Genomic DNA, 15,756 nt, shown 5'->3' on the forward strand with positions numbered 1-15,756 from the left:
CTGAAATGGCTCATCGATAATCATATTCAGGACACAACAACGGGGCGATTTAATTTAAAAGACTGGAAATGCATATCATCACAGTGTACTACATGATGAAAAAGTACTCTTTGAGGGGTATTCTTTTGATAGATAATTATAGTTGTAATATAAAATGAAGTTATACTTTCACGGTCTGTTTCTCTCATTCGCATAACAATGTGATCCACCGTGTGTGCGAGGCAATTTCGGGCTAAAACTACAAAATAGCCCGAAATTGTCTCATATACATTCTAAATTTTATTGTAATGCAAATGAGAAAAGTTAACCGTGAAAAAGGCTATTGTCTAGATCTGTTCAGTACGCCTATTAAATTCCAAATGAAAATACCAAAAAATAGGCCGTCGTCGTGCACGTTCTCCAAATTACGCAGAACTAAGTCATTTCAAGTTCTTGTTTTGCAGAGGACGGCAAAGAAATGTACAAAGATTTATAACGCACGTGCATGGCTATTGTTGCCGTTGCGGTTTGCTTTAGCTCTCTTAATATTTCGACTTACAACCTAAGTCTTTCTCAAGGCCACGACTATGATGAAAGAGTACGTTTTTTACCCGTTCGCTTTGTTTGTTACGTCGCGTGGACAGCTGCATTAAAAAGATTTCAAGTATTCTAAAGGTTTCCTATGTCCTTATCTCCTTATTGGCAAAAGTAAAACAAAAAAAACAAAAAACACGAAACAACTTTTCGTATCACAAAATATGTTTATTTGTTTTTTTATTTACCTTAAATATTACATTTACATGTTCATTTAATAATAATAATAATAATAATAATAATAATAATAATAATGATAATGATAATTAATACAATTTGTATTACGCACACTTGTAGTTGAGACGATTTAACGACATACGTACGTTAAATGTCAGTAATGTAGCCCGCCGAACGGGGCAAAGAATATTTCAATTCTCTTAATTTAATAGCCTATAACAACTGGTACAAAGATGACTAATGGGCATTGAGTCCATCAAACATGGTGGAGCGGAATCCTACTGATGCTCTCATAAAATAAACTGAAATGTAAGTTTTTTCGAACTCATCTCTACGTCTTGTGTAGAAATTGCACAACAAACCAATCAGAACTCTTATTGAAGCGCAAGAAAATATATCACCGCGAGTAAGCACAGGTAAACATGGAACTGGCGATAAGCGCGGGAAAACATGCAACCAGCGGTAAGCGCGGAAAAACACGTAACCAGCGGTGAGCGCGGGAAATCACGTTTACTTTTTCTTTGAGCCTGGTTGGCTGAAGGAACGACAAATTCAATGCGATTGGTTAGTTCGTGTAACAGGAGTTTCTTTCAACCAATTAACGAGTTGGGTAAATTCAAGCCGATGAAAAACTGCTTTTGCTAAACTGAATAATATAATAAGAAAAGAACGACTTATTGAAAGCAATTGAATGACCGTCAAAACAGCTCGGAATTAGAGAGCAAAATACCCTAATGCCATATTTTAAGTTTGTTCTTCAATTAATAAATATCATACCTATGAAATAAGGCAAATCGATTTTTTACAATTCAATTTTGATGATACGAAAACCTATAAAAACTTGTTACATGTACTATGAAAATATGACTGCATGACACTAAACAGGTGGGTATAGAGAGTCAGTTGTTCTCTCGCAAAAGCTAAAGAATTGATCACGGAAAAGTTCTCCCTACTAAAACTATAAGGAAACGTACGAGAAACGGTAATGAGATCTTGTTAATAAATTATCCACGACTAGCAGCGTTGTGAATTTAGTTCTCACTTATTGATTATTATTTTACATTTTGTTAATCTCACTCTGTAAATTCAAGGGAACCTCTGATGTTGAAGAGGAAGGAATTTGCAGTTTCATTACCATCACCTATCGCGTTTGTTATATTATAATTAATGACCGTTGCCATCATTTCTGGAGAAAATGCAATCAATTAATGATTTTTTTTTTGCCAAGTGCCATGCGCCATGTTTCACCAAAATAACTAATTTATGACCATTACTAATTTATGACTATTATAACTAATTTATGACCATTATAATAAAATTATAATTTTAACAATTAGGAACCATGGGAACGGTTCATTGTCACAAGTCCGAATGGGGAGGGCTTTTTCCCATTAATTAACTGCTCTTGAATAAACGATTACTAAAAACGTCTTACCTTTGGCTAAATATTTTTAAGATAAACAACTTTTACTATTGTAGAATCAAGTTAGCTATTTTATGGCAAACAGCCCTTGTCACCACAGACGTTCCCTTGAAATTAAGAGCGAAACATTCCAACAGAGCTTGAACGTACAAAATGTTTGGAAAAATTCAAACTTTGTGTGACACCAAAACATCACACGATAATTTCACATACTAGACCTGATCTATGCAATATCCACATTTCTTGCCTATGCCGCTTTGTGAAACAAAGCAGTTGTATTTAACTTCTTAAAATAAAAGCAAAAACAATTTAAATAAGGAATGCATTGATATACAATGAACAAAGAGCGGTGATATAGGTGGACCTACGTCACTAAATACACGTCATAAGCTAATAAGACAATAGCTACAAATTAGCAATAAATGAAATTTTTGAACTTTTCTTTGTGAAATAACATTGCAAATCGGTCAGTGTAAAACGCAGACAGCGGACTGCAGACCGGGAGTAAAATGCAGTCTACAGACTGTAGACTTTTTAACTAAATCGTGTTACCGTTTCCATCAATGAGAACTAACCGTGAACAGGCTAACACGGAGCGTTATTTGGGCTAACCTGAGTGATGTTTAGGAGCTTTCAGGCTAACCGAAGTGATATTCAGGCTAACCGGAGTGCAGACTTTCAATACGATTAGGCTGAATAACCCTGTTTACGGTTAGCAATCGATAATGGAAATAACACGATGTATAATTCCGAATCAAAGGTGTAAGTAGAACCAAGTCTCTTCACAGTGCACCTCCGAACTTAAAATAACGCAAGGCTATTTAAATATTAGTTGAATGTTTCACTTCAACTATTTCATTTTCTTCCAATAATGAGAAGCATATTTAATATCTCGTGAGATTCAGAAAACAGAATTTTCATTCACTATGTTAGCTCTCCTAAAAACGTCGTTGATATCAAAACAAATAAGGACTCAACCTGGTCAGCAAGGTAATCAAACTGTCACCAGTCCTTATTTACGATGGTCATTAATGTTACGACTTGAAAGGTACAGTGTACTGGGGAACATTTGACTACTATGCTCACTTCTGACAAAGGCGATAGCAGCTCAATTACATTGCTACGTATTTCCGTGATTGCCCCTTGGAAAATTTTCGCAAAATGTAACACGTTTTCTCTGCCAAATCGCGAAATCTAAGTCTCGCGAAATTTGCGCCTTCCACTCTCGCGAAATTACGTACTAGCGATAAATAAGTAACAATACCACCCAAAAGAGAGAAAACCGACCCGTGGCCATCCTTGAAGTTATCCTCTCCATATGGCAAACGTCAAACAATGCTTGCTCTCTGAGAATTTTCCTTGTTACGATTTGTCGAAATTTCTTCATCTGAATCCGAGTCTACTTCGCTGACCATCACATGGTACCTAACAAAGACAAGGTGTTAATAATGATACAGTAATAAAATTAATGGACTGACCGAGTGGTTAATTTTTAAATCGGCTACCGTAGGATGCTTAAAGTAGCTCAGTCACGGTATTATTTTGAGTTATTTTGGTCACGTACAAAATTACCTTTAAATAGAAGGAAACCTGAAAATAGTGGTTTACTAAGATAGAAAAACACTAAAGAAATAATAATAAACCACAAAGGAACAAGGATGGTTAAGGATGGAGAAGAATAACACGGATTACAAACGACGAACTTGAAAAAAAAAAAAACTTTTCAAGATGCCAAACTGTAACGTAGCGCCTGTTGCATCAAATTGTTTGAAATCAAAACAAAAGGTCTCTCGAGTCATTTTACTGTTTTACAAAGAGCATCAAAATATCAAGTGGTTTCTCGTAACTGTGTCCAGAGAGGTTCCTGATAGTGTCCTATGGCTAGGTTCCCCTCTTCTCTCGTTAACTTTACGACACCTACCCTCCTTTACTACAACTAAGCTCTTATCAAATAGTGCCGATAAAACGCCTGTCCACCAAATTGACCAGATAATTCAACATTGAGTTAAAGGGTAGAGAGCAGGGAATTTTTCCACTATGTCTGTCTAATATTACAATAACTTTACTGTCAGCATTCTTACTTAATTGTCCTGGACAGCCACTTGCAGTTTGAGTTGTCCCAAACTAACGTGCAGATACCAGGACAGGGTGGAGCATAAAAACTGAAATACAAATTGACAGGTGTTAAATGCTTTGAAAAAGTTCACTAGTGGCAAATGTCAGAAAGTTTGAAGTCACATATCAAACACGCAAGACCGTGTTTGACCACATTTTCAAACATCGAGAAGAGAGTTGAAAATACGACGCGTAGCGGAGTATTTTTGACGAACTTCGAGGTGTTTGGAAATGTGGTCATACACGGTCTTGACTGTTTGATACATCTTCTCAATCGAAACTAAAACTAAGGAGAAAACGGAGAAACGAAATCGTAAAAATCTATGGTAATTAAGATCAGAAATCCAAACCCCGTCACGGTCATGATTTCCTTTGTTTAAACTTGATAAATTATTAATGAGTTTGAGAATACCTTACCTGTATTAGACAAGACATGTTTACTGGGTTTAACAATGAGAGCCAATTCGGAGATGCCAGAATTAAAATCAGTTTAACACGTATCACTGAGACCCAAACAGACAGAGGTCAGACCAGGAATAGCTTTTAGGTTTGAATGTTCTACACTGGTGAAGGGCTATGACCAAAACGATTACACACCTCACAAAATGATAATTTTCTCCATTTTTCTAAAGTTTAAAGTTCATGTCAAGTGTAATGTATCAACTGAGTAGAACAACTTTTGTTCATCCTCAGCATAATTACAGAAGGGGTTTACCAGTATGAGACAAATTGACAGATGCCAAAACTGTAATATGGTTTACCGATGAGAATCAAACAGACAGATGTCAAAGAGTAGGAATGGGTTATTCCAAGAGCTTCTTTTGCTAGTTTAAGCCCTCATATATAAAAAAAAACACTAACATTTGTTCTTGTAAGTGTAAGCCTTTCTCATATTGAAATGTAATCTTACCCGGTAATTGCCGATTCACAGTCTGAAATAGGCTCAAGTTCTTCAACCCAAATCTCATTAACCTCAACATGATCTTTCCATCCCGAGTGAGGCTTGGGCTTGAACTTAATTCCAAACTGAATGTCCTTGCTGTGAAAGAAGAAATTCCATGGCTTAATACCCTCTCATGAACAGTGGCCTTCATCAAAATGTCAACAAGCACAGTTGTCAAGGGTGGGCGGTTGTTGGCAAAAATCTCCATTTGCTAAGTTAAAAATATATTGCAGTACTTTAGAGAGGAAGTCACATCAGCCTTAGCTGGTTTTCACATGGGTCCTTGATCTTGGTTGAATCGGAATTTAGAATGTTAGTTTTTGTGGAGGGAGAAAAATCGGATTACCCGGAGAAAAACACTTGGAGCAAGGCGAGAACCAACAACAAACTCAACCCACATATGACACCGGGCTGGAATAGAACCCAAGCCACAATGGTGGGAGGTGAGCACTCTCACCACTGTGCCATCCCTGCTCCCCTCATCTGATTCTTCATAAAAAATTGCAAATTCATCCACCTACTCCAAAAAGCAAAATGCCTATACTTAAAAACTTTGTGCCAACCCTGAGTGTCTGGAGTTGCAGTTGAAGTAGTTCTGAGTCAATTACCTTGTAGCTTTAAAATACCACGCTATTGACAGGTCAGCCTTCTGGCTATCACAGTCTACAGTGTATGTAAATGTTTTCTTTGCTCCTGCAAGGAGTACAAAATGAATGACAGTTATAAAACTATAAAATCAGTCTTAACAAGGCCTATGAACAATTCTGAGAAAATACATTCAAAAAACAGAACTTTGGAGCTACTTGTACAGACCAGTAGAAAAGCAACTTCATTTAAAATAGCAGTTGACAAAACAGTAGCCTGTATAATTTGTACAATGTTGTGACATCATGAAATACTAGTTATATGAAGGGAAGATTTGATTGAGGCTAATCGATTGTTGACTCACCTATTGTCTGTTCAGCAAGTTGAGGATTATCTTTTACTTCTAGCTACAAAAAAAAACCGTCAAATAAAAAAGAGATTAACTTTAATACAATTTTTCAAAAGTTCTGATCTCTTCTTAACAAATTCAGGACATAAAATGGCTATCTGATGAAAATATCATGTAGTCAACGCATGTCATCAACAGATAAAGAGGTTTAATCTGTTTAATTTACAGACCAGAGGCCCATTTCTCCAAGGTCCCGAAAAGTTTTCGCACCCGGAAAGCCTTAGCAAAATCTCAAACCTTATGATAACAGAGCTGTTTTATTCACATATTCTTAATATGAACAGAGGTTCCATTCGTACAAGAAGTTTCAGGCGTATACACCTCTCAGTTTTTATATACAGATTATCTAGAAATGGCTTTGCAGGCCCAACAAGTTTCTGGCCCGGCTTTTGAGACCGGGCCCCAGAGCAGAGGCAAGGTGGAGTTGCTCTTTTGGAAGACGGGATCCAGAGGAGGGTGCAAGACATTTCACTCTAAGGGGGCTTACTTGCGAAGGACAGCAGGAGTAGCTACACTTCTCCTAGCAAACTGCTCTGTGCTTCAGAAACAGGGATTAGCTCTGGCAGTGTGGACCTGTCTATGAGCAACTGTTCTCTACAGAGAGCACATGTGAAGGTAATGTTTTGTCCAAGAGTTCTACCCAAGATAAAAAATTGGCTGTGTCTAAATGCAGACCTCCACTGGCTCCAATATAACATCCACTGCGTCACCATTTATGGCTCTGCATGCAAAAGTCCTTAAATCATAGCATCCACCATGTGCATCATTTGAGAAGTGATAATTCCTCTGAAAAGTCAAAACTCACCATGTGTTTGGGTACCGGGGGTAGACAGCCATTCTCACATCGACACGTTCCACCAAACTCTTGAGGGAGATCCTCAGGGTCAAAATAGTCACAAAGTTTATGTAGTTCTGAGTTTTTAAGTACTACACATTTAGCTCTGGTCTTTGGGTCTACAAAAATCTTGGCGATTTTCCAAAGGACAGGAAAAACCCTACAAAAGAGCAAGTAAAAGGAAACTGTATGAGAGTAGTGGCAAATGATGCTAGGTAAATCCATAGCTAAAGTATATTAATATTGTTGCGAAGCCAATCCAGAGGCCTCATGTGCAATTTAGTTATGGCAAATGGTGTACGCACAGAAAAATGACATCGCATGATAAGTCCTGGTTGAATTATGGTGTAGTTACTTCTGTCCAATCTGTTGGTAGAGGTTTAAATTCATGTGATGACTTAGTAAATAGACTTCGAACATAGACTACAGACAAAATGGAGACCAACTGAGCAACAAAGATTGCAAGGCATCAATTTACTGCAGGTTAAAATTACATCAATATCTTAAGTCAAACTTCACAAAGGTCAGACACACATTCAATGCCACTTCTGCTTTTTGTAGTCTTGAAGTTTGTAAGAGTTTGAAGCAAAATTTGTTCAAGACTTAAGTAAGAAAATGCTATAAAACAGGCTGTGAAACATCAGCTTTATGCTGTTGTAACTGTAATCATTGTTGTTGACTGTTGTAATTTTTGGCTTGAAGCGGAAGGCTGGACCAACAGTGGAAACTGTGCACTCCATAAATTCGAGTGTCTACTGCTCCTTATAATTCACCACTAAATTTTCTCCAATAGTTACTGGTTCAAACCAGCCTATTTTGTGCCAGGAATATTAAATTGATCACATACAGTGTGATAGTGTTCGTTGGCAGAGACACTATCTGCCCATAGAACTTTGCCATCGAAATTTTTCTGTAAACAGGCTGTAACTTACAGACTCTAACTTACCATGGAGTATTCACAATAAATATCTAGAAATCAAACAAATAAACACAACATAAATAATAAAAGTAAATTGTAAAACAAAACAATCAAAATAAAATAACAAAAACTCAAAGAAATCCAGAAAGAAACTAACTTGTCCTGTTTGCTTCAAAAGACAGTTCTTTTGAGAGTATTAATGCCAAATCTTCTCGTCTTTCATAAATTGCCAAATGTATCTAATATTAACACACCTTGCCCATTCGTTCTGGGTAATAGTCTTGATCAAGTCTTGCCAATTTCTTGAATGCACTCAAAGCTTTCCTGTTTAATATTATACAAGCATAATAATGATAATATTATTATACTATTTAATAATATTATACCCATCACGATGCATCAAAGGAACCAATATTAATCCACTCTGGGTAAGGATGCTTTGGTTCCTTTGATGCACCATGGTCCCAGCAGTAATCTTGGATGAATCTGTTTACTACAGAAAAGTTAAATCCATTTTAGGATTTAAAAATCCAATTTTGGATTTCCCTAAAGAAATGCACCCATAGATTACAATTGACAAGAAAAACAATAGGTGTTTGCATGGCCATTTACTAAACAACACCCATGAATCAGATACTGGTTTACAAAAGACCACATCAACTCAAACAAGATTCTTTGTGCAAAGTGCCAGGTACACTTGAAGAAACAAGAAATGAAAAACAACTGGTAACTAAATGCCATACGAAATTTACCTTAGTAGCATGGTTGCTCCAGCCATGTCATGAATATGTACCATAGTTTCTATAGGTTTTCCCTGTAACACAGTTTTAGTATTCTTTAAATGATGGTTTAAACATTCAACAGTGAACAAAGGGTGGACAAGGGTGGCAAGGGTGGAGAGGGTGGCAAAGATGGTGAGGGTGGAGAGGGTGGCAAAGGTGGCCAGGGTGAGGGCGGTGCAGGTTGCAAAGGTGGTGACTGTGGCAAGGGTGGTGGGCATGGCGAAGGCGGAGAAGGCGGTAAGGGTGTCCAGAGGGTGGCAAAGGCAGCCAGGGTGGCCAGGGTGGCCAGGGTAGCCAACGTGGTAAGGATAACCAGAGTGTAAGTGCTTATCATTTTATACTTTTCATAAGCTGGATAAAATGTTTGTAAACACAGACAATTCTGATGAAAATCTTTCAACAATTTTCCAGGATCCTTGACGATCTTCATAAGGATCACACTTACAAATTTCTTGGATAGTTCAGTCATTCTTTGTATTTGTTTTTCATTATTCCAAATGTGCCAGCCAATAAACTGGTCTGCAGGTAGCTGGAGTGGGAAAAATAAAACAAAACTGTCAATTTTTTAACAAAGAGAGAGATCAGTAATCTCGGATTTTTGTTTTTCTGGTTTGAATCCCCTTCATCCCACTGAACGATTTAATTAGCTTTCACCCCCTCCAACCCTCTAAAAATTACACTCTGGCTGCAAACCTTTCTTTAAAATTCCCAGCTCATAAGAACACCCTCCCCATCAGAATTTCCAGATGTTATGCAGAGGGTAAGGAAGGGTATTTTCTGGAACTGCATGTATTATTCTGTTATATGGGATCTTGCAAAGCACTTGATTACAAAAGAAACTTCTGGACAGGTATGTGGAACAATGGGAACAAAGAATTCAAAGATCAGAATGACCACAAAATCAGTGACCCTGGATGTTGCCTGCAGAGCCAGCTGTTGGCAAATCTCAGTGTCTGAAAGTGAGCTTATCACTGGCTCTAATTTGACAATGAAAACAGAGATCTGCAGTAAATTTGAGGGTCAACATTTCTGGTTAGGTTTCCATAATGGGCTTATTAATACATATAAGCTTTTAGTTTGAGTGCCAACAAAGCAATTGAGAGACAGGAATCCTGTAGTAAACTGAGTCAAAAATGTATTTGTTCTGCATTATTTGTCTCTTCTTCCTTAGCAATTCTTGATCAATTTACATCAAAAAACATACATGTAAGAACTGATTTAGTCAGAACATTGACCAACCTTTAATAGTGCCATTATATCCATTCTTCCTGTGTGTTCAATGTAACAAGGCCTTCCCAGTTTATCATGTTTGTGAAAACCGCAAGCTACAATCTTCGATACAAATGAAAGAAAATTTGATAAGATGAAGCCAAAGAATATGAGACAACACGTGTGTTAGTATGTACATGCAAGCAAGAAAGCAAGCAAGCAGGTAAAGACATTATACAATTAAAGGAGTTAAACAATGCAACTCAGTTTCTAAATGGTTACAAAATACTAGAAGCTATACAGTAGTCATCATTTTTCTATACCATATGCATACACATAAGGTACAGTCTGTATACAAGCCAAGTGGCCCATCAGGCTGGAGCTTATCCTGGTTTCAGTAGCATGAAGCGACCAGGAGTATTTCTACTCCACCCTGGATGGGATGCTAGTCCATCGCAGGGCTACCCCCAGCATTAAGTTCACCAGTATCCATTTGTACACCTGGGTGGAGAGAGGCACTGTAAGAGTAAAGTGTCTTGCTCAAGAACACAACATGAGGCCACCGTGCCTCCACCATATATGAGCTGAGCAAAATGTTCGCGAAAATCTTGCAAGGGTTTTCAAGGACACTTAAGGATTTTGATGAGGATCTTATCAGGGATCTCATCAAGATCAAACTCAAAAATCCTCCCCAAGAATCTTAATAGAAGTAATTTATTATACCTTTTTTTGATCTACGATACATTATAGTTCTTTATTTTACCTACCTTTCTTACTTCCTTGTCAAAGGGTCTCTGTTAATAGCAAGGAAATGATAATGGTTGTTATAAGGTTCCAAAAAAATCACTGATACATGTAATATAATTTAAATTAACTGTATAATTTTGACTCATAAGAAACAATAGCAATAAACCATTATCATAGAGCATTGACACAGTTGATCCGGAATTCCAGAATATTTTTTTTCTTTTTTTCATTACTCAGAGGTGTCAGTCAGAACCAAAGGCTTGCAGCAACAATTTAATCAAGAAGACTTGTACGTCAACAAAAATCAAGACAACTTTATAGACCTGCACATTGACCATGAGCTTAAATGTATATCTGTTAACTGCTTTGGTCCCAGCCATCTCGTTATTAAACCATACAGGTTCTTACATGTGATCAAGTTACAGTAAAATTATGATGTTTACATTTAAACCAAGGAGTGTGACCTTGAGATTGCAAATTTATATTACAAGAAAAGAAACAACACAGGACTCTGTGAAAAAATTCAGGGACCAACCCAGGTTTAGTTATTTTTCGGGTGATCAACAACCAGATCTCCTTTATCAAAATTAAGAGCCCACTTAGCCTAAACTGGCCGTAACTACCATCCACCCCACCCCACCTCCCCTCCACCACCAAAAAAGAGCCTCTTTTGCCAGATTTTAAAGTAGGTTCTTACTGTATCAACAAAACACTATGTAACAAGAACACTTACATCATGGTCGAGGATACGATCAATGTCATTGTTTAGTCGCCATTCTTTTGCTTGTGTGTATTGACTAAGAGTGAAAGGAGAAGCGATCACATTTTAAAAGTACATATGTTTAATTTGTTCAGACCTCATTTCCATTATGTATTGTAATGATAATCTAATTAGCTCTCTGTATTGCAGGCCTTGATGATCTTCTAAAAAAATTCAACTGGCATACCTGTAAGCTTCTTTAGAATCAAAACTGCGAGCCCGAAGAAATCTCAGAAGAGTGGCCTAGAATAGAAATAGCAATTGTAAAGAATTGTCTGCTATAAAGTTTAACGGAAAGATGTGCACCTCTTGAAACTATTGCACTATGACTGGACCAAGAAGTATAGAAGCCTATATAGACAAATCTTTGCTGACATCATATATATTATTGTTTACATTTTTCCTAACATTAGCATACCACTTAGCATGAAGAAGACATCCTGCCAGACACAAATGGACCACAAACATTTAAAGAGCCTGTGAAGCTTAGTGACTGGTGAAATTGTTGGCTCTTGGGGTGTAATATTTAAGGAGAAATTGGCTTTTAAAACTGCAAAATTTCTGGGTGTCAAAAGCACTAATGAGTTTTTTAACCCGCATTACACAAAAAGTATTCACTACATCGGGCTCAAATTCCTTGGTGGGGGGGGGGGGGGGGGGGATTCTCTTAGTTTTGCTGCCTCTGATTTTCAGTACCATCTGGTACAGTGAAAGTGTAAACAGGTCTGGGTATTTTTTGCAAAAATCCTGGCAGTGCTCCAAGCTACTGTACCTCAGTTCTATTAGTGGCAAATAGCAAGTGTTCCCATCAATTTTTGAAAGAACAGTTTATTTTTTACCCCACAAAAATCAATCAAAATGTTAGCACATTTGCTCCAATTTTCATTTGCCCAAAATACAGTGAATACTTGATTCATACAAGAATACTTGTAATAGGAGAATCTTTGTTTACAATATTTGCCTCATTAACATAATTAAGTGATACAGTTTCTGGTAGAGCTACAAAAACATTAGTTCTTAACGTTGAAAGGGCACAGCACAATCAACTGTCCCACCCAGGAAAAAAATTTCTGAGACTTCATGATTCATATCCCACAGGCTTCTACATGTAAGATTTTGAGACTGGATCCAAAGTGTCTGAGAACCAAGATTTTCTAGGCAGCATTTCCAATCCTAGGAGTGTAAACTGACTGTGCACTTTCCCTTGATATTGGCCTCACTCCTTCTTTGCATGCTTACAGTGTCTTAGACCATAAACATGCAAAAACAAAACAAAAAGAATGAGGCCAATATCCTGCCATCTTGACCGATCAAGCTTGGTCAATAGCCCATATCTATAGCCATTTAATCTACAGCTGTTACATATAAGAACCACAAAGGAAAAATATATTTCCAACCTTTTTACTAACAAAAGAACAATTTAAATTTACTGATTCACAAATACATAGTAAGACTAAAAAATTATTAATTGTGTTAAATTTATTTATTAATTTTTCCTTTTTAGTAATTTCTCTTCTTAGAAAAAAAAATCATTCAGTAAAACATTAAGAGATGTCATAATTAACTCAAAAACTCATGGTCCAAACCTTTAATTCAAGTAGCAATCTTAAATAACATTTCCTGATTTTGACAAAATTATTCAGAATTACTGACTTCCACATGACCATGAATTTAAGGTTCATTCCTGACTTTTTCCTGACCTGCCACAACCCTTACTTAACCTGCTCAAACATGCATGCACCGGTTTTTATACTCTGTTAATATTTACATTTCCATGGTCAAGTTTCCTTTCCCATTATTAGATTAACTTTCCCTGACTTTGTTGACAAAGCTTTGAAAGTCCACTGATCAATAATGAATCATTAAAAAATTTGCTGATTAATACATAAAATCTTTGCATGATGATGATTTTGAATTTTCAAGTCCTATTTACATATGTCAGGTGATTTTTAGTGCAATTTTTGTTGAGATTTTCCACCGCAAGTTTGGTCATGCTAAGACAGCACCTTGAAATCAGGTGTGTAAATCCGCTGCAATTTCAGCAATTAGTGAGTTCAGGGCGATATAGCCAGAAATTTCCAACTTACGACAAAAAAATATTTAATAATAATCCCTGTGTACACCCTGGCCTTTTTTTCATGCTCAGATACAAAACTGCTCTTAATTCAGTTTATAAAATTTCACAGATATTCTTCTTTCTAGTGATATTGTGTTGTTGCAAGATGCAGCTGGTTGCCGTGCAGCGTGCAAAACACACAAATATTAACAGCTTTTGTTTCACTCAGCCAAAATAATATTGGTGGAGTGAACAGAAAGTCAGAAATCTGTCTGCATTCACAGCCTAGTTGAAGTGCAAACATGACAAAACATTCAGCAGAAATCATAACAAAAATTGGACCAGAAATGGCCCGTGTAGATAGGCCTAAAACTTTGATGTCTGCAAAACCCATTGAAGTAATAAATATGATATTAACGCAACAGACAGCAATGCGACTCTCTATTTTCAGCAGCTACCAAGTAAGAAACCTTTTAAAAAACATGTCATGGAAAAGGTCACTGTTGTTCATCATGGTAGCGCATAACAGAAAAAAAATTCCATTGTTGAACCCTCAAGATTTAACAATGGAGAAAAGCAAGATTTTATAAACACTTGCTGGCTAATTAAACAAGAAGATTTTGATACTCTTTCAATCTTATTTTACAAATCAACATTATACAACCTGCAGATAAATAGCTAATAATATTTTCATATTAACAGAAAGATATCACAAAGCCAAAATCTTTTGCTGCCATTCTGAATTTTCAGAAGAAACTTTTCATCTACATCATCTCCAAGGTTTCGTAACTAAGCCAGCGACATCTTAAATAATGGATATGTATGTTTTGCATAATTCCTTGAAACGGAGAGAAGACCAAAATGAATTCAAATGGACACATTTTGACAAACAGTGATGTTAACTCCCCTTTTCTCTTTATTAATTCTTTTATAATTTATTGTCTCCATTGACAACTTAAACTGGACAAAAAATGACATAACAAAGTGTAGAAGTGCAATTATATATGCAAGAAAACATTGATTAAAAACATTATTAAGCTTAAAAACAATAACATTTTATCAAGAAGTCCCGGTGGACTGTCATGAACATTGTAATTTACACAAATGTCACGTTGAACAATTTACATGTATGCAACCCCCCTTGCTAGAAATGTTTGGTTCAAAGATAAATATTTGCCCACTGCCAGTCTAAGAAGTTATTTCCATGAAAGTAACTTAACACCCACTTGCAGGACGCGATATTAAAACGTGCCATGAATCAGATCTGCTCAGATGTTAATGTACGCCTACTGTATTTTTGAAAACCTTAACCCACACAAGATCCATGCGGTGTTTTGAATACAAACTTAAACTAACTTGAAATAAATGAAATTAAACATTTTCACGATCAAATTAATTACACCATTTTTTTTTTCTCCATTCATTCTCCTATTTTGGAAGCATCATTTGCTCACGAAAAATCATGCACGGCCTCTCGATCTTAAACAAGCTGAAAGAAGCTAAAACCTTGTAAAGTCATCGAGCGGAAATTGCTATTTTCAACCTTTAATTTTCCAGATCTTTCGAACGTCGTCCGGCCGCCTCTTAAGTCGGGCTACAATTTAATTTATATTACGTCGCATCGGCAATATAAACACCCAGAAGCCATCGGATGTTTAGAATCTGTTATTAAACAATACTCGGCAATTTACACTTCTCGCCAAACTTGTTTTAGTTAAGAGTGATACACATATAAGTAATCGATCGTAAATTGTCGATTCCGTTGACATGTCCTCGTTAACACGTACGATTTAGCGATCTTCACGGCTTACCTCATCCGTGGTTGTCTCTGCTGTTAACATCTTTTTAAGTTCCCCAAGGGACTTTTCCTGAATGGAAGATAAGTCGCCCAAATATCCACTCATCGCAATCGGTCCGCTGCAAAGTTGATGAAGTTTTCCAAGGTTAGAAAAACCTGCAAAAACGGTAAATTATGCCTCGTCCAAGATAATTATACGACTCATGATAACGGGTGGTTGCCTGATAGACTACGTTATCTGTCTTAGCCGACCTCGACCCGCAGGGCTACCATTTGTGAATAATTTATCCAGTCACAACTCCTACAGAAAGGCAAACGTGCTTGTTTTGATGAGTGAGGGGTCAGTCCACACAAAACCCGCGCATTCCTGGGGTAAAGTAAAGAGAAGCCATATGTCATCAAACTTGAATAATTCACCACATCTC

The 15,756-nt window shown here is 36.8% G+C and overlaps 1 protein-coding gene across 1 annotated transcript; it reads right to left on the bottom strand.

Moving 5' to 3' along the window:
* Positions 1 to 720: 720 nt before the first annotated feature.
* On the bottom strand, positions 721 to 15,750 carry LOC110068997 (uncharacterized). Its single transcript, XM_020776414.2, has 15 exons — positions 15,345 to 15,750; positions 11,665 to 11,720; positions 11,451 to 11,514; positions 10,738 to 10,764; positions 10,001 to 10,093; positions 9,207 to 9,290; positions 8,732 to 8,793; positions 8,234 to 8,303; positions 8,007 to 8,029; positions 7,031 to 7,220; positions 6,181 to 6,223; positions 5,840 to 5,924; positions 5,199 to 5,327; positions 4,255 to 4,335; positions 721 to 3,598 (listed from the first exon to the last, which is right to left on the bottom strand). The coding sequence occupies exons 1-15, from the start codon at positions 15,435 to 15,437 to the stop codon at positions 3,502 to 3,504; spliced, it is 1,197 nt and encodes a 398-aa protein (XP_020632073.2). The 5' UTR covers positions 15,438 to 15,750; the 3' UTR covers positions 721 to 3,501.
* Positions 15,751 to 15,756: the final 6 nt, after the last annotated feature.

Source organism: Orbicella faveolata, unplaced genomic scaffold, assembly GCF_042242905.1.
Source record: "Orbicella faveolata isolate gen_17 unplaced genomic scaffold, um_ofav_v1 contig_15, whole genome shotgun sequence".
NCBI lineage: Eukaryota > Metazoa > Cnidaria > Anthozoa > Scleractinia > Merulinidae > Orbicella > Orbicella faveolata.